At 53.6% G+C, this 18,494-nt stretch overlaps 1 protein-coding gene across 20 annotated transcripts in view; it reads left to right on the plus strand.

Annotated features, from left to right (window-relative positions):
- The window catches only part of MSI2 (musashi RNA binding protein 2), a 254,837-nt gene that overhangs the window by 181,834 nt on the left and 54,509 nt on the right, over positions 1-18,494 (plus strand). For all 20 annotated transcript variants that reach the window (XM_064166390.1, XM_064166395.1, XM_064166383.1 and 17 more), the window contains one exon: positions 12,978-13,060. In XM_064166390.1, the coding sequence (XP_064022460.1) occupies positions 12,978-13,060 (83 nt within the window). The remainder of the gene's footprint in view (positions 1-12,977; positions 13,061-18,494) is intronic.

An 18,494-nucleotide genomic window follows, 5' to 3' on the forward strand; every position in this document is an offset into this window, starting at 1 on the left:
GTACTGTGTCCAGTTCTGGGCTCCTGAATTCAAGAGAGATGTTGAGGTGCTGGAAGGTGTCCGGAGAAGGGCAGCAAGGCTGGGAAGGGGCCTGGAACACAGCCCTGTGAGGAGAGGCTGAGGGAGCTGGGGGTGTGCAGCCTGCAGCAGAGGAGGCTCAGGGCAGAGCTCATTGCTGTCTGCAGCTCCCTGAAGGGAGGTTGTAGCCAGGTGGGGTTGGGCTCTGCTGCCAGGCACTCAGGGACAGAACAAGAGGACACAGTCTCAAGCTGCACCAGGGCAGGTTCATGCTGGATGTGAGGAAGAAGTTCTTCACAGCAAAAGTGATTGGCATTGGAATGGGCTGCCCAGGGAGGTGGTGGAGTCCCCATCCCTGGAGGTGTTTAAGGGGAGCCTGGATGAGATACTTAGTGCCATGACTTAGTTGATTAGAAGGGTTAGGTGCTAGGCTGGACTGCATTATCCTAGAGCTCTTTTCCAACCTGGTTAATTCTGTGGTTCTGTGAGGAGTTTGATGTGGAACAAACCTGGTGGTGGCCCTGGCCAAGCTGCTGGCAGATGTTAGTGTTCCATGGGAAGGCAGCAGTGGGAATGTGGGCCTGGAGTATCGCAGGGAGTAATCTAATTAGCCTGAAGTCAATTCGCTGGTTCCTTTTGTATCTTGTGATTAAATAAGTGGGAAAATGGCTCGAAAATTAGGTGCTAGAACAACCCAATTACATTTCTGTAGCTTTTTGTATTCAATTTCATAAACAATTTTGCTCTTCGCTGGTTAATCAGTGAATGCCTTTTTCCAGTTTGAAAAGCACTTTTGAAATTATAATGCAATTAAATTGTGTGTGGATGTTCTGGCATAGAGAGTGTGAAAGCTGGGGCCTGGCAGCCAGCCACCTTCTACCTTGACAGTAATGAGCTCCTGAGCTGGCAGCTTGCTGGTGTCGTTCAGGAGCTTGTCCACGCTGGGCTGCTGGAGAACGCAGCTACATCCACTGCTTCCCAGCCAGGGTCACCACCAGGGTTTGGGCACTAAGGATCCTCTCCCTCGCTCTGAAAAAAGGGATCTGGGGGGGTCCTAGTGGATGGGAGGTTGCCCATGAGCCAGCAATGTGCTCTGGTGGCCAGGAGGGCAATGCTATTCTGGGGTGGATTAGAAGGGCTGTGGTTAGTGGTCGAGAGAGGTTCTGCTGCTCCTCTGCTCTGCCCTGCTGTGGCCACATCTGGAGTGCTGTGTCTAGTTCTGGACCCCCTAGTTCAAGAGGGACATGGAACTGCTTGAGGGAGTCCAGCACAGAGCCACAAAGATGCTGAAGGGAATGGAAGATCTCTGTTAGGAGGAGAGCCTGAGGGAGCTGGGGCTGTGCTGCTTGGAGGAGACTGAGAGGTGGCCTCATCAGTGGTCATCAATATGTGTAAGGTGAGTGCCAGGAGGCTGGAGCCAGGCACTGCTGGGTGATGCCCAGTGACAGGACAAGGGGCAGTGGGTGGAAGCTGAGGCATAGGAAGTTTCATTGAAACATGAGGAGGAATTTTTACCCTGTGAGAGTGACAGAACCCTGGAACAGGCTGCCCAGGGGGGTTGTGGAGTCTTCCTCTCTGGAGATATTCAGAACCTGCCTGGATGTGTTTCTGTGTGATCTGGTATAGGAGATCCTGCTCTGGCAGGGGAGTTGGACTGGCTGAGCTTTTTGCTCTTGTGGGGCATTTGTCTTGTATTGAGCCTGCTGGTGGTGAGCAGGAGCTGAGTTCAGCCTGCTGGGGAAGGGGCACCAGGTCTGTGTGCTTACCACCTCCTGTGATTTACAGCAGAGCACCACCAGAGGAAAGGTAAAAAGCTGTGTGAAGAGGAAAAGAAATAATGTTAGAAATAATGACTTGCTTGGCAGCTTTTAACAAGTTCAGTAATGGTATTAGGTGCCCTTGGCTCAAGATAGTAACCTCCTCTTAATGATCATTACCTGGCTAATAGAGACCTCAGAGCAGGTCATTACAGCTTAATTTAGACACAGCATCCTGTTTGCTTTGCACAGCGCTGCCATCCTTCAAGCCCTTGGATCTATTGCCTGAGCCCTGTGCTTGGCACTTGGGGTTTGCTTGGGTTTTTCCTCCCCCAGCAGCTTAATGAGGACCTGGTTGTTTGCTGGGTCCTGATGGCTCTGCAGCTCAGCTGCTGGCAGAGCTGGGAATCAGCATGGGCAGGGGAGAGGGTGAGGGACTGACGCAGCTCCTCGCCTCAGCTCTGCTCAGAGGTTGTGGTTTTCATGAGCATTGATTGAGGGAAGGGCAGGAAGCAGTGATGAGAATGGATCTGGGAGAGCTCTTGCTTAATTCCATAAATCATAGACTCACAGAATGATTTTGGTTGGAAGAGACCTTTAAGATGAAGTCCAACCCTTAACCCAGCACTGCCAGGTCACCATCAAACCGTGGCTCTCAGCACCACATCTCCATGCCTTTGAAACCTCTCCAGGGATGGAGACTCCACCACTGCCTTGGGCAGCCTGGGTCAGGTCTTGCAGAACAAACTGATCCTCATGTCCAGCCTGAACCTCCCCTGGGGCAACTTGAGACCATTTCCTCTTATTTTGTTTCTTGAGAGAAGAGACTAACCCCAAACTGCTTTGCAGAGGAGGAGGAGGTCTTTCCTGAACCTTCTTCCCTCCAGGCTGAACAAGCCCAATTCCCTCAGCCACCCCTCACAGAGTTTGTGCTCCAAGCCTCTCACCTTGTATCTTTTTTGGATCAGTTGGACATTGCCCTGAGCAGCCTGGGCTGGTGGAGGTGTTCCTGCCCATGGCAGGGGGTTGCAACTGGATCACCTTTAAGGTCTCTTCCAACCCAAACCAGTCTCTGATTCCATGAACCACAGCCATGCAGGAATGGGGATCCAGTTCCAGCCCCATGGCAGAGGGTTGGAACTGGATCACCTTTAAGGTCTCTTCCAACCCAAACCAGTCTGTGATTCTGTGAACCATAGCCATGCAGGAATGGGGATCCAGTTCCAGCCCCATGGCAGGGGTTTGGAACTAGATCACCTTTAAGGTCTCTTCCAGTCCAAACCAGTCTGTGATTATATGAACCACAGCCATGCAGGAGTGGGGATCCAGTTCCAACCCCATGTCAGGGATCACATTTCAGGTCTCTTCCAACCCAAGCCAGTCTGTGATTCCATGAACCACAGCCATGCAGGAATGGGGATGCAGTTCCAGCCCCATGGCAGGGATCACCTTTAAGGTCTAAAGTCTCTTCCAACCCAAATGAGTCTGTGATTCTATGAACCACAGCCATGCAGGAGTGGGGGGTCTGGCCACCCCCAGGCTGTCTCCTCATGCTTCCTTCGTGCCACCAGCAGCAGGTCTCAAACAGAAGTCATTCCAGTGAGCAAGCCCAGCAGTTATTAACATTTGGAAGCCATCTCGTTCATCAGCTCATCCGAGCAGCCAATTTCCTATTGCTGCTGCAAGCCAAGCAGCTTTCCTCCCAGCAGCCTAAATCTGTTGTTAAAATGAAGAAAAGGAAATGGAGGGAGGGGGAGGAATAAAAAAGGCTCCAGACCTCCACAGCCTCCCCATGCCAAAACAGTGACACCAGGCTGGGTGCTCTGCTGCCTTTGTCAGCCCTGGGTGGAATTATGCATCATGAATAAAAACTGCTGTCAACATGCATCGGTTTCAAAACATGGGAGCATATGGTATGTGATTATCTGTATTGTCAAATGCAATAAGGGGAGTTTGGATATAATAAAGAATGTAATATTTTAGAAATTTGGTAATAAAGTGTGCAGGAATTGACAGGCAGAGAGGGTTTGATGCCTGTAGGCAAGGAGATAAAGATGGTAGGGCAGCGGCTACGGCGGGGCTGTGGGGGGCAGCTTTGGTGTCTGATGAGGGAGCCTTGGCCAGGTTACAGAACCTCAGTGTGGTGGAGCTGGAAGGGATCTCTGGAGATCATAGAATGTCAGGAGCTGGAAGGGACCTCAAAAGATCATCTGGTCCAGCCCCCTGCCAGAGCAGGATCACCCAGAGCAGATCACACTGGAGTGCATCCGGATGGTTCTTGAATATCTCCAGAGAGGGAGACTCCGCAGCCTCCCTGGGCAGCCTGTTCCAGGGCTCTGTCACTCTCACAGAGAAAGAATTCCTCCTCGGGTTCACATGGAACCTCCTGTGCCTCAACTTCCACCCATTGCCCCTTGTCCTGATCATCCAGTCCAACCCCCTGCTGAAGCAGGGCACCCACAGCACTTCGGAGAAGGGCTTGCAGGGGCAGGATGAGGTGGGGAAAGGATTGCAGCTGGAAGAGGGGAGATTGGGACTGGAGATCAGGAAGAGATTGAGTGTGCAGCAAGGGCAGGGAGACACTGGCACAGGCTGCCCAGGGAGGCTCTGGATGCCCCTCCCTGAAGGTGTCCAAGGCCAGGCTGGATGAGGCCTTGAGCAGCCTGGGCTGGTGGAGGTGTCCCTGCCCATGGCAGGGGGTTGGAGCTGGATGAGCTTTAAGGTCCCTTCCCACCCAAACCGTTCTCTGTTTTCAGCCTCAATGCTTTCATGCTGGAGCTACTGGCAAAAATGCTCCTGTTGGGATTTGATGTCTCCAACAGAGAGAAACTGAGTATTGGGAGCCTCCTGCATAGAAAATTGCAGTGTGGAACATGCCATGGTCAGCATGTCCCACACAGGTGGCTCCTCCTGGCTCAGCACCAATGCTTCTCAGTGCTCTCTGAGCGCCTCAGTGGCTGCTCTCCATCACCAGGGTGACAAAGGTGGCGCTGAGGAAGGCTCTGTGCAGCCTGCATGCCTCAGCCAGCCTGGGCTCAGAGCTCTGCTTGGCTTTCAGGACCTTTGTAGAATCAAATTTTAATCAAGATTTGTTGTTATGAAAAATTCATCAGGGAGAGCTCAGGCAGTGCCTACATCAGCATGGTCTGTTACGTGTGCTGGGGGTTCCCTGCCCAGCACTGGTGTGATCAGGAGGGCTTGGGCCAGAAGCTGCATCCCAGCTCTGGCTGTGGGGGAGGAGGTAGCTTGGAAATTCCCCTACTCTGGAAATTTTTGGTCAAAATGGGTCAGCTGAGAGAGGTCCTTATGTCCTTCATCCTTCTGTCAGGGCCACAGGGATGAGCAGGGCAGTGGAGAACTGCTGCAAAGGCAGGCTGAGAGTTGGAGCTGTTCAGCCTGGAGATGAGAAGGTTCCAGGGAGACCTTGGAGCTGCATTTCTGTATCTGAAGGAGTCTACAGGAAGGCTGGGGAGAGACTGTTCAGAAGAGCCTGTGGGGATAGGATGAGAGGCAAAGGTCTGGAGCAGGGCAGAGTTAGGTTGGACATCAGAAGGAAGTTCTGCACAGTGAGGATGGTGAGACCCTGGCACAGGCTGCCCAGGGATGTTTCAGGTCCCATCCCTGGAGACATTCAAGATCAGACTTGCTGTGTCCCCGTGCAGCCTGCTCGAGTTTGAGGTGTCCCTGCTGAGTGCAGGGGGGTTGGACGAGATGCCCTTTGAGGGTCCCTCCAACCTGGCACATTCTGTGTTTCTGTGAATACTGTTCCCCAAAAGCAGCCTGGAGGCTTTTCACCTGCTCAGAGCTCACCCTGAGGTGCCAGCAGGCTGCTAGGTGATGCAACAGCTGCTCATCCAGAGGTGCCTTTTTGGGTGTGTTTGTGAGCAGTGCTCCTGCTGCCAATGCCCCACGGCTCCAGGAGGCCAGAGCAAGGAGCCTGAGCCTTGCAGCTTTGCAGAGCAGAAGCATAGGAGCATCTTGCTGGTGCCCTTCATCCAGCTGCGAGGCTGACCTCAGCTCCTGGCCCTCCTGCTGTGCCGGGACAGCAATGCCAGCACCTTGTGTGGAGGGTTTGGTCCAGGCAGTCGTCTGATGGTTTAATTTGGAGAGTTAACTCTCACATGCTGGAGCATGTAGTGACACTTGAAAGAGCAGCAAGACCTGCCCCTGTCTGCCAGCAGAGCCTGTCTGCTTTCTGCCCTGAAGTGCACACATGCCTGGCTGGGTGTGCAGGCTGAGCACCTGCTGCTGAGCAGGGCTGCCAGCAGCACTGCTGCAGAGCACACTGCACACTGCAGGCAGGAGGATGTTTTCCATCCTGGACCACAGGTGTTAACCTTCTCTTTCCCCTGCCTTCTCCTGATGCACTCCTCTCCTGCTCTGGTTGTCACAAGGGTCAGGGGAGATCTTGTTCCCAGTGGAGCAAGAAGTACCTTCAGATGGTACCTTCAGGTGTGGTTGCTGCTCTTCATGGCAAACCTCTCCGTAGGAGTTGCCTCCCTAAGGGTTTTACCTCCTAACCTTAAATCTGAGCAGTGTGTCCCAGACTAGGGCTGTGCTGTGTGACTCTGGACAGAGCTGGTTCTTTGGGAAGCAAAACCTCTCCTTTGGTGTGTTTGCAGCAGAGGAAATTGAAGTAAGAACTTAGTCAAGTTAGAATTGACAGCTCTTATCTTCGGTGATCTTGAGCTTTAGGGAGCTGAGCTGCAGTATGTCAGATGACAACTGTGAGAAGGGGACTAGAAAGTGGAAGGGATGGAAAGTGGGACCTGGAGCAGGAGGAAGGTTTAAGTGACTCCTCCAAAGACCCAGCATAAGAAAGCAGCAAAGTTTTTGAGTCCTGGCTGTTGGGTTCTGGTGCTAACAAAGACATGGCTTCTCCCAGGGGTAGGATGAAACCCCCAGGTCGTTCGTAGGCTCTCAAGGTAATGACTTGAGTGACCTTTGCAGAGAGCAAGAGGTGAGAAACATCCCTGGCTCCCCCTCTGAGCAGCCAGAACATCCCAGCTCAGTCATCCTGTTGGCACAGACAGGACTCAGTGCCAGCAATTCCAGGCCTTGGCTGCAGCTGCCCCTCTGCCCCTCTCCTGCAAGCTTTTGTATCCTGATTTTATTCTGATGATGATGATGATTAGTTTTACAGGGCAGCTTGGCAGTCTGGGCTGTGCTGCAGCTTACCAAGTAACTTTCCCCCCCCTTACTGCCAGGGGATGTGCGAATCAGGCCGAGTGCTATTGATTCACACCAATCTCGGCATCGACTGGGTGGGAGCCACTTGCAATTCCCAGCAGCACCAGCAAGCTTTGCAACTGGGAGAAATATGACCAGGCAAGTTGAGAAAATAAATTAAGCTAGTGTCAACTTTTCCTGTTTCTTCCCTCGTTATTAATGGATGGAGTGGGGCTCGTTTATCAAGGAGAGGAAGAATTAATTGACAGAGGCTCTGATGTTCTGGCGCTGCCTCTCCTTGCCTCACCGCTCGCTGGGGGTTTTTTTTCCCTTCCCTTTTTGAAAGGCATTTTGTTAGAGTTTGCAGGACCAGCTGCCAAAACTCTTGGTATAAACAAGGAGTCAGGTGCTTAAATAACGCCCCGCTGGGACCAGACCTTTCTCTCTTTCACAGCTTAAGTAACTTAGAGCTGAGGAGAAGAGAAGAGGCTTGGAGCGAACGCGAATGGACAGGGCAGGTACTGGGACCTGGCACGACAGGGGAGTGCAGGCTGCACGGAGGTGTCCTCATCACCATGCTGTGTGCTGCAGCAAGGCTCAAGCTGGGGATGGGGGGGAGTATAGATGCCCTGGGAGCCAGGACCGCGGTGGCTGGGGTGGGAGGCTGGAGCAGAGCAGTGCCATGGGAACACTTCCCTGCGTGTGGGGAGGCTGAGCCCACGTTAGCGAGGGCAGCACCATCGGAGGCCTTCAGGGGCTAACCCAGCATTAGCCTGGGTTTAACCTTCTGGATGTGGGATGTGGTCACCTTGTTCTAGTGCCTGCAGGGACTTGGAAGAGCCAGGTCTTGAAGCTGGTGAGGGCCTTGGGTGAGATTCTGCTGCCTAGTGATGTGCTCAGCCTGTGCGTGGAGGGCACAGGGCTGGGGCACAGCTGCTGGCAGGCAGCAGGGGCAGGGAGCCATATCTCATAGCAGGGGTGGTGTCACCCCAGCTCTGTGTGCTGGGCTCGACATCAAACCTCTGCAAGGTGTGAAATAGGTTGGGTGGGCTGTGAGGAGAGCCCCAGCTGCAGCAGGCAGGGCACTGGCTCTGGGAGGCTGCAGGTCAGCTTCTCAGCCTTGCTCACTCCTGCCAGTCTCTGAACTCGCTTTCAGCTTGCTGTGCTTTCAGTCACTTTTCTCTCCATGTTGTCTCTCTTCTTCCTGGAACCCTGTGGCAGAGAGCTCTGCCTTGCTGTGCAGAGCCATCCCCCCACGCCTCTGGGCAGCTTTCTTGCCTGAACCAAGGCTCTGGATCAAAGGAGGCTTTTGGCTGTGCTGAGGGAGGATGTATCACCTGCTGCTGGACATCAGTGTCTGGACTGGCATCCTCGGGCATATTGGGAAGGTTTCCAGGGCAACTCAGAGTTGTTTGGATGCTTGAGACTATCGTGAGATGTTTTTTGCCAGCTTTTCCCTCCCCTATGCATGGTGCCCTTGTTCCCTGGTGAAAAATCCCCTCCTGTGCGTCCCCCTCGTGTCACAGCCCTCCAGAAGGTCCCTGCTGAGTGCCTCCTGCTCCTTTCACTTCACTGCATGCAGCTCCTTCCTGGCACAGGTTGCCCAGGGAGCCTGTGCATTCCTCCTCCCTGGAGGTGTTCAAGGCCAGGCTGGGGGTTGGAACTGGAAAATCATAGAATCATAGAATCAAACAAGTTGGAAGAGACCTCCAAGATCATCCAGCCCTGTCCTTAAGATCCCTTCCAACCCAACCCATTCTAGGATTCTGTGATCTCCTTCCTTTGTCCAGAGCATTCCCAGTACCTATCCGGAGCTCCATATGGTCTGAATGTTGCCCATTCCACAAACCTTCTCCCAGTTAGGTCCAGGCTGGTCCTGACTTCCAAGACTTGAGGAGAACCTTTGGAGCCTGTCAGTGGCCACTAATTGGCAGCTGAACCGAGTGGGATGCTCAGGGTGAAAGGACTCCTCCTGAGCAGCTGCTACAGGAGGGATTTTTCACCTGAAGGTCGTGGATCCCTCTCAGCTTCCTTCAGTGATCCCTCTTGGCTCAGAGCCTGGTTGGGGGGGGGGGGCAATCTGTTTGCCTTTTTCCGTGGGTTTTTTCTTCCTCCCCTCTTCTTTGTCTTTTCTTTTACAGAGAAGATTATTCCAATGAATATTCAGGTTTTATTCATTTGAATAAAAAGCCCCAACCGTGTGGCTCTGTTAAATGCTTATCTCTTAAATGGAGCTTGTTAGCTCCCAATAATAGCTTCATTCAGAGGGCTTGGGTGTAATTTCAGTTGGAAATGGGTGCTCCTTGACAACTGCAGTCCTATTGATGTCACCCGTTTAAGCAGCTTGCTTTGTTTTGTGTTAATCTTTCTCATACACTTTGCAAGAAGCAGGTTTTTTTTGTCTGTTGACTCCTGGTGCCTCTCAGCAGAAATCATTGTCTGGTAAGGCCGGGGAGGTTTGGATGGTTTCAGAGTTTATTCACTCTGCTGGCTAAAAGGGGCAGGGATGTGCCTGTTTGTGTTTGGGCAGCTCTGAAAAGTTGGAATCTGGTTAACTCAGAAAGGTGAACCCAGTGCAGGACCTCACTTCCCCTCACTGGATGAAGGGTTGAACCCTGGGGCGTAGCATCCTGGAGTCGTGGAGTTGGTTGGCTGGAAGAGAGCTTTAAGAGTGAGTCCAACCCTTAACCCAGCACTGCCAGCTCACCACTAAACCACATGCCTCAGCGCCACTTCTCCACAGCTTTGAAACCCCTCCAGGGGTGAGGACTCTACCACTGCCCCTGGGCAGCCCTCTTAGGAAAGGAATTGTTCCTCATGTCCAGCCTGAACCTCCCCTAGGGCAACTTGAGGCCACTTTCTCTCATCCTATCACTCCTTCCTTGGGGGAAGAGACCAACTACACCTGGCTCCAGCCTTCTTTCAGAGCGTTGTAGAAAACAAGAAGCTCTCCTCTCAGCCTCCTCTTCCCCAGGCTGCACAGCCCAAATCTCTTGGGTCTCTTGGGGATTGTTCATCTCTTGGACAATGTCCTGTGGATTTTAAGTGCCTCTGTGTGTGGAGATTCAAATCCTCCCCAATGAGTTAAAGCTGTTGATTATCATAAGGGTGGTGAAAAGCTGGGACAGGTTGCCCAGGGAGGCTGAGGATGCCTCCTCCCTGGAGGTGTTCAAGGCTAGGCTGGATGAGGCCTTGAGCAGCCTGGGCTGGTGGTGGAGGTGTCCCTGCCCATGGCAGGGTATTGGAGCTGGATGAGCTTGAAGGTCCCTTCCAACCTAAACCATTCTGTGCTTCTTTAAAGGTAAAACTCTGGGAGCCTTTAGCTGCCCTGCTTGAACCCTGGCACTGAACTCACAAGCCCTCATCCCACTGGAGCTGCCCACCCTGCCCATCTGCTTCTCCAGAGAGGAAGGGATCCACACTGGTGTTGGGTGTTCTTCCAGCCCCAGTGGTGTCTGTTCCTTCTTGCCAAGCCAGCCTGGCCTGTATGGTGTGACACAGATCTGTTACAAACCTGCAAATGAGTTTTGGCACCTCGGGATTGTCATTTTGTTCTGGTTATGAAATCTGCAAATGCAGAAAGCTGTGTGCCTCTGATTTAATCAGACAAAGAATGTCTTGATAAGGCTCTGTTTGAGCCATATGGAGTGGGATGAGAATGGGGAAGTTGTTTCCTAGTCCAAGTGTGTAATGACTGCAGTGAGCTTTCTCCTGGTGCTGTGCACATTAAGCCTAATCTCCTGAATTCCCTCTCTTGCCTCCATCCTGGCAGCCAGACCTGACAAAAGTTGAAAGAGAAATCCTCAACTGCAGCACTCACTAATGAGTTCCTAATGATGAAGATGTTGCTGGTGCTCAGACAATTAATGGCTTGCAGACCCGAGTGGTCCTCTGACTGCGCCGGGCAAAGCCAGCGGCGCTGCCCCCAGCTCGGGTAATTGCCGGGCACGGTGAGCTGCAGGGCCCCTGGGATGCCACCTTCAGCCAGTTAACCACCAGCAGTTTAGCTTTAACTACAGGCCTGCTTAAGGTAGAGTGAAGTGGAGTCATTTAGAAGGCAGATGAAAGACTTAAGTAAAAGACTTCAAGCTGCGATGTGAGGGAAGTGCAAAGTGAAACTGTGTTCAGAGAATGAAAGGAGCAGGAAGGGATCTCTGGAGATCCTTTCCTGCCCAGGCAGGGTCACCCAGGCAGGCACCACCATCCCACCAACTGCTGTTGGCAGGGAGCAGGCCAAGAGCTGGAAGGTGCAGACTGCAGGTGAGGAGCATCGGTAGCAAAGCAGGTTTGAGGTGAGGCTTTGGTGCTGTCTCCACAAACTCCCAGGGTTGGGCTGGACACATGGCTGGTGGCAGCCAGGAGCCAGCTCCTTTGAGTCACCAAAGACAGAACTGCTTCATTGCCTTGCATGGTTGAGCAGGGCTGGTCACAGGGCAAAGCTGTTGATGGGAAATCCCAGCAGGCAGTGTTGGCTTCCCTCTTCCATCGTGCCAGCACGGGCCAAGGCTGCTGCTGGGGATGCCCCAGCCCTGGTTTGCCTCTGGGCCTGGTGTGGTGAGGGCATCCCATGTTCCACCAGCACTGAGCCCAGCAGTTTGTGTGCTCTGAGGGATTAAGTTCATCCTCTTGTTACATTTGCCAGCTCCCCTTAGCTGGTGTCAGTGTTAACCTACCAAGCTTTGCCAGAAAATGGAGCACTTTGGGTTGGTTTTTGTTTGATAGCTTCATCTTCCTTTTCTCTTTAAGGAGGGAGCAGGAACTTGGCTGTGTGTAGCTGTGGGGGACTGCCAGGTTGCTTTGGTGTGGCCCCAGCAGAGCAACCTCAGTGCAGAGCTACAGGCAGGGCAGCAGGCATCAAATGGCTCCAACCCAGCCCAGATCCAGCACTGCTTTGAAGCAGCAGCAGAGAAGAGAGGAATGATTAGATCAGACACCTTAAGTGTAATGGTTTCTTGGAGACCTCAGGATGTCCTGATGAGGTATTAGAGGAAGCAATTCAGGAAGAAAGGGACAAATAAGCACCTCCGGAGCCTGGCTGGGTGTTTGCTTAAAGAGAAGGGAAGCACCAAGTGCTGCTGGCTGCTTGGGGAAGCACTGGTGGCTTGGGGGTTGGGTTTTTTTTTCCCTCTCCAAGGATAAATGAGGAATCATCTTCTGTCTTCCCAGATTTTTGTATTTTTGGGTGGTATAATGAGTCAGCCCTAATGGAGAAGTCTGGTGGAATTAAACAGGAGATAAAATCAATAAAGTGCCATAGGGATGTAATTGGGTTGTGTAGAGATTGCTGTGCAAAACCTATAAGGTGTAGCAGAAAATACAACCTTATTGTAGCTCCTGAGCCATGGTGTAACTGGGGTGTAACTGGGCATTAAATTCTGCAGCATGGATCCAAAAACCCATGAGGAGATTTTAGTTCTCCATTAAATCCTATGGAAGAGCTGGAACAAAACCATGTTCATTTTCCCTGAGGTGATGCTTCTTGCCTTCACGAGGCTGTGATACCTTCAGCAGCAGCTCCACAGCCAGCAGCCCATGGGCAGCAGCTCCACAGCCAGCAGCCCATGGGCAGCAGCTCCACAGCCAGCAGTCCTTGAGCAGCAGCTCCACAGCCAGCAGCCCATGGGCAGCAGCTCCACAGCCAGCAGTCCTTGAGCAGCAGCTCCACAGCCAGCAGTCCTTGGGCAGCAGCTCCACAGCCAGCAGCCCATGGGCAGCAGCTCCACAGCCAGCAGCCCATGGGCAGCAGCTCCACAGCCAGCAGCCCATGGGCAGCAGCTCCACAGCCAGCAGCCCATGGGCAGCAGCTCCACAGCCAGCAGTCCTTGAGCAGCAGCTCCACAGCCAGCAGTCCTTGGGCAGCAGTTCCATAGCCAGCAGCCCCACGGGCAGCAGCTGTCTTTATCCCTGCCTATCTGTATCAAAGTTCCCCAGGCCCCAGTGGCTGAGTGATGCTTTGTTAAGATGAGCTCATTTCACTTCACTGATCTTTTCCTTCCCCCTCCTCTCCCCATTCTTTGTGTCTTTGCTGAACAGGATTTGGCTTCGTAACTTTTGAGAATGAGGACGTGGTGGAAAAAGTCTGTGAGATTCACTTCCACGAGATCAATAACAAAATGGTAAGTTGCTGTTGTCCCACAGCAGGACATCCTCTCACCCTTTCTCACAGGCATGTGCCATGCCTGGTTGCTGGCCCTGGGGCACAGACTTCTGCCTGAGGTTCCTTGGGTTCCTGGCAGAGCTGTCATGGGAGGGTGCTGAGCCTTGACTGCAGCCCTTACCCCTGGCCCCTTGGGAGCAAAGGCAGCTGCAGGCTCAGGCAGCTGCCCCACAGCAGGTTTTGGTGTGGGAAATCAAAGGTGTGAATCAGCCTGGTCAGCTTCTTGGCCAGCCTTGGAGAAGCCCTAGCAATAGAGCAAGAGGTTTGGAGCTGGGGCAGAGCAGGGTTAGACTGGAGCTGAGGAAGGAGTTCCTTAGTAGGAGGGTTTGGGGATTCTGGAACAGGCTGCCCAGGGAGGCTGTGGCTGCCTCCTTCCTAGGGGTGTCCCTGCCCATGGTGAGGAGTTTGGAGGAGATGATCTCTGAGGTCCCTCCCACCCTGAGCCGTTCTATGAGACTGTGATTCTCCTCCCTGCTCTTGGGCAGCCACTGAGCAGCTGCATCAGAGGTTTTCAGGAGGGGAGGTCTGGGGTAGCTGTTCCAGGTCCTGTGCTCCCCAAACAGCTCCTGAGTCCTGGTGCTGCTCCGACCTTGCTGCTGCCTGCTAGGCCATGTCCCCTGGCATGTTGTGGCTCTCTACCATCAAGCTGCAATCACTTTCCACCCAAGCCCAACCCAGGAGCCAGACCTGGGTGAAGTTTCTGCTAAGTGACAGTGAAGTCCCAGGCTGTGGCTTGTCCTGTCAGGAGAGCCACTGAGCCAGACGAGAAGAGGCATTTGGGTTTCAGTTGCTGCAGTAGCTTTGATATTTTCAGCTAAAATATTCTTTTTCCCTTTGTCAAAACATCCTTTGCTTCTCCAAAGTGCATTCAGACGTGCATTGTGCATTGGTCTGATTTGTGTTCACAGACTTTAAATTCAATAATAGAGCTTTTAGTGTGGATAAGATCAAAGCAATCTCCTTGGCATATGCTGGAGGCCTGATTCAATATTTGACTTGCTAATTTTTCCCAGGGCACTGAAATAATATTCCTCAGATTGTTCCTTCCTGCAATATGCATCTGAAACAGAAGTGAGGGGCTCCTTGGTGAACTGGGTGGTGGGATTGTAGGGCAAGGCTGGGGCAGTTCCCCTCGTCCTGCAGGAAGCTTCTTGCTCCACCTCAGGTGGGTGGCTTTGCCTCTGCCCTGTCCAAGCATCTCACTGCTTCCTCAGCCTCCTCCTGCTGCTGGGGTCTCCTGCCTGCCACCAGGGACACCTCAGCTGAAAGACTTGTGGCTTGTGGGGGAGTCTCATTCACAAGGTATAGAAGGGAACTCTGGAGATGCCCCAGTCCAGCCTCCCAGCCAGAGCAAGGTCACCCAGAGCAGGTTGCACAGGAGCTTGTCTAGGTGGACTTGGAATGTCTGCAGAGAAGGAGACTGCATAATGTCCCTGGGCAGCCTGCTCCAGGGCTCCAGCACCCTCACACTAAAGAAGTTTCTCCTCACATCAAGGTGCAACTTCCTGGGTTGCAGTTTGTGCCCATTGCCCCTTGTCCTGCCACAGGGCACCACTGGAATGAGCCTGGCCCCTTCCTCTTGACCCCCACCTTTAAGGTATTTATAGGCATTGATCTCAGCATTCTCCTCTCCAGGCTGAACAGCCCCAGGGCTCACAGCCTCTCCTCATCAGACATGTTCCAGTCCCTTCATCATCCTCAAAGTCTCTGTTGGACTCTTTCCAGTATTTCCTTGTCCCTCTTGAACTGAGGAGCCTAGAACTGGACACACCACTCCAGATATGGTCTCACCATATCAAGTAGAGGGGGAGGAGAACCTCCCCAGAACTGCTGGACACACTTTTCTTGATGCACCCCAGGAGACCATTGTCCTTCTTGGCCGTCCCTTGGAGAACTGGCTGAGCTGCTCTCCTTGTGCTGTAAAAGCTGAGCCAGCTGCTGGCAGACCCCTGCTAGGGGAGGTCCTTCCCAGATGACAGGCAGCAGCAGTGAGGGAAGGTGGCTGCTGGGAACAGGGCACAGACACTCCAGGACCATCCCCGGCAGCAGCGTGGGCTGCTGGAGTTCTGCCACTGGGGATGATTAGATTTATTTCCCAGCTCTCTGCCTGCTTGGGGCACGATCCAGGTGCCACAAGGCTTTGAGCCTTCCCTTCTTGTCACTTCTACAGCACTAGTTCTAAAAGCAGCCCACGGGGGAGGAGATGAGACATGATCCTGTCCTGGGACTGACTCAGTGCAGTGCTGCAGTGTCTGCAGAGTCGTTACCAAACTCCTGCAGGGGCAGCAGAGCTTGGTGTGACTGCAGCCTGGTGCCCATGGCCATGGTGTGGTGCCCATGGTGTGACTGCATGCTGGTCCCAATGGTGATGGTGTGGTGCCCATGGCCATGGTGTGACTGCAGCCTGGTGCCCATGGTGTGACTGCAGGCTGGTCCCCATGGCGATGGTGTGGTGCCCATGGCCATGGTGTGGTGCTCATGGTGTGACTGCAGCCTGGTGCCCATGGCCATGGTGTGACAGCAGGCTTGTGCCTAAGGCTATAATGTGATGGCAGCTGTCTGGGGGTCAGTTAGGCATGGGTGAGCTTTCCAAAGTGCTGTTGAAGACAGCCTGCTCCTGCTTCACTTTTAACATAGAATCATGGAACTGTTTTGGTAGGAAGAGGCCTCTAAGATCATTGAGGCCAATCTTTAACCCAACACCACCATGGCCACTAAACCACGTCCCACAGTGCCATGGCCACAGGTTTCTTGAACACCTCCAGACGTGGGGACTCCACCACCTTCCTGGGCAATCTGTACCAGTCCCTGACCTCTGGCAGCAAAGCAGTTTTCCCTAATCTTCAGTTTGAATCTCTCCTGGTGTAGCTTGGGGCCATTTCCCCTCCTTCTGTCACCTGAGACTGGGGAGAAGAGACCAACTCCATCTCATTGCAGCATGTCCCCCTCTAGTCCTGGGCTGTGAAGGGCACAAGTTCTTGCAGCCCTAGCTTGAGGCAGTAGGTTTGCAGCTGCTTGGTGAGCTGGGGTGAGGACCCCATCCTCACCTCTGTCCTCATTCCCATTCCTGTTCCCATCTCCTTCCCTATGCCCATCTTTACTCCCATTCCTACCCCACTCCTCTGTGGCACCCGCAGCTCCGTGGGCACCGGCTGGCCCTGAGCTTAGCTCTTTGCCCTCTCCTGGGCACTGCCATTCCCCTCGGCGCGGGGGCAAGCGCAGGGCAGCAGAGCTGCTGCCGCTCACCAGCCTATTTCTAGCATCTCGGCTCGCTGGGAGGTTATTTTTAGCTCCCTCGTTCTGCTTCTGTTGCCATCCGTAAAGCTTAGAATGTCAAATGTGATATTAAGGGAGCAGTGTGAAAGGGAAAAGAAAATGCCAGGGAGGGCTTTAATAAAGGAAGCCTGGAACTGGCACGGGAGGCCAGAGATGCTCTCCAAACACTGCGGGAGGGGCGAGAGGTAGAACCCAAAGGAGCTCTCCCCTGAATTCTGTGCTGTAAAAGAAAAACTGGAGGGGTGCTGGAGCAGAAAGGTGGTGGAGTCCTTAATTTCCCTTTGGATGCCCCTGCGCTGGAGTTGCTCTTGGCATGGCCGTGGTGGGACAGGTGCTGGGGAGCAGAGCAGTGAGCTGAGCCAGTCAGGATCTCAGGTCAGACTTGGAGCAGCTGACAGAGATGTTCAGCTGGTTTGAAATAGGCTTTGAGGTTGCGTGGCACCTGTGGTGAGGTTGCGTGGCACCTGTGGCTGCTGCTCTCTCCTGGCGAGGTTTGTGGGGGTGATGGTCTTGGTAATGTGGGGTTTTGGTGTTGTTGCCACTCCTCAGGCTTCTCCCAGGCTGGTGATGCTGTAGATGTGTGCCACACACCAGGTGCTGCTAGGTTTTCATCCAGAACCTGTGTTCAAGGCAGCTCCATACCTGGGGAGACTGAACTGTGCACCCCTTGCAGAAGGGACACAGCCCCACCACTGTCTGAGGTTCCTGCCTTACCTGGAAGCTGTGGCAGCACAACGTGCAGCCAGCAAACCCCCTCCAGCCCTGCACAGGCATTTTGGGAAGCCCACTGGACCCCATGAAAGGCAGAGGTCAGGCCCTAGATGTGTTGGGCCTCCTGAATGATCCTGCTGCCTCTCCAGCTGGTGTCTTACTGGCGGTGCCAGCAGGTTTGTTGGCTGTGCTGGGACTACTGCCTGGTGTGCTGCTTGCCAGGTTCTCCAGCCTGCACAGGGCAAGAAGGAGCTGCCCAGCACTGGGTGGCAGCAGTTGTTTTGGGCACAAACTGAATTGATGAGTGGCAAGGCAGTCTGGCAGACTCCTACTCACCTCTAGCTGTCAGCTTGCCTGTCCTGTCTGAGGATGTGGCATCCATTGGCCCCAGCCTGCTTTTGGTCTAGAGCTTTATTTTTACCTCTCTTGAAGCCTTCTGTCGCCTGCTGTGGCCTTGCCCTCCCAGCAGGGCTGGAGCAGCAGGGGCCTCTCCATTAGAGGAGCAGTGGTTTGGGCTCACCATGGCAGGAGTGACCTGGTGGCTCCAGGGTAATTGAGTCTCCACTGGCTGTGGCAAGACAAAGCTGCTCTGTGACTGGGTGATGCAGGCTTTAGTGCATGGTGGCTGTGTGCGATGTGCTCGGCTCAGCACAGCTCTGCCTCCCCTGGAAGGCACGGGGCTTGGAGATGTGCTGGTGCTGACTGCTGATGGCCTGGCCTGCCTGGCTGGGTGTAAGAGGCTTTCCATTCCCATCTTGGCTCTCCTGACTTTGACTGCTCAGCATGACCCCAGAGTACCCCAGGGTAAGGCTGATTCTCCACACCAGACTAAACAAAAATAGTGAATTTAAGTTTTCTTGCCTCTGTCTTTCTGTTTTAAGCCTTGGAGTTAGAACTTTCTTTGTGAGGCTGCTGAGAGTGGAGCACATCCCACGTGCAGGGGAGGTGGAAAAACATCTGGAAGTTATTAAGATGTGCAGAAATGCTCAACTGGAAGGCTGTGTGAGATCCAAATGGGTGTCCAAAGCACCCACACTGGGCAGGCTTTCGGGGGTACCCCAGCACAGAGCTGAGCACAGACTCCTAAACCCAGCTCTTGGAGGAACCCTGCTGTGTGTCCCACTTTGCCCCCACTTGTGGTGTCCCCCAGGGTTTTGTCTTGCTGCTAACCACAGCTGCAGGATGGGCACGGCCATCTCCATGCTGTTCCCTGGAGGACAGGGCTGGCTCCGTGCAGCAGAGCAGCCTGGCTCCTTATTTCTCAGCTTCTGCTGCATCTCTTGGTGAGGAGGCACCATCCAAACCCGCTGCTGGAGAGTGCAATGATTCACCCCAGGAATGCTGCCAGCTCTGGGGTCACACAGCCCCATCTCGAGGGGTGGCAGAGTGGGGCTGGCGCTTCTGGT

The sequence above is a fragment of the Pogoniulus pusillus genome, chromosome 27, assembly GCF_015220805.1.
Source record: "Pogoniulus pusillus isolate bPogPus1 chromosome 27, bPogPus1.pri, whole genome shotgun sequence".
Taxonomy (NCBI): domain Eukaryota; kingdom Metazoa; phylum Chordata; class Aves; order Piciformes; family Lybiidae; genus Pogoniulus; species Pogoniulus pusillus.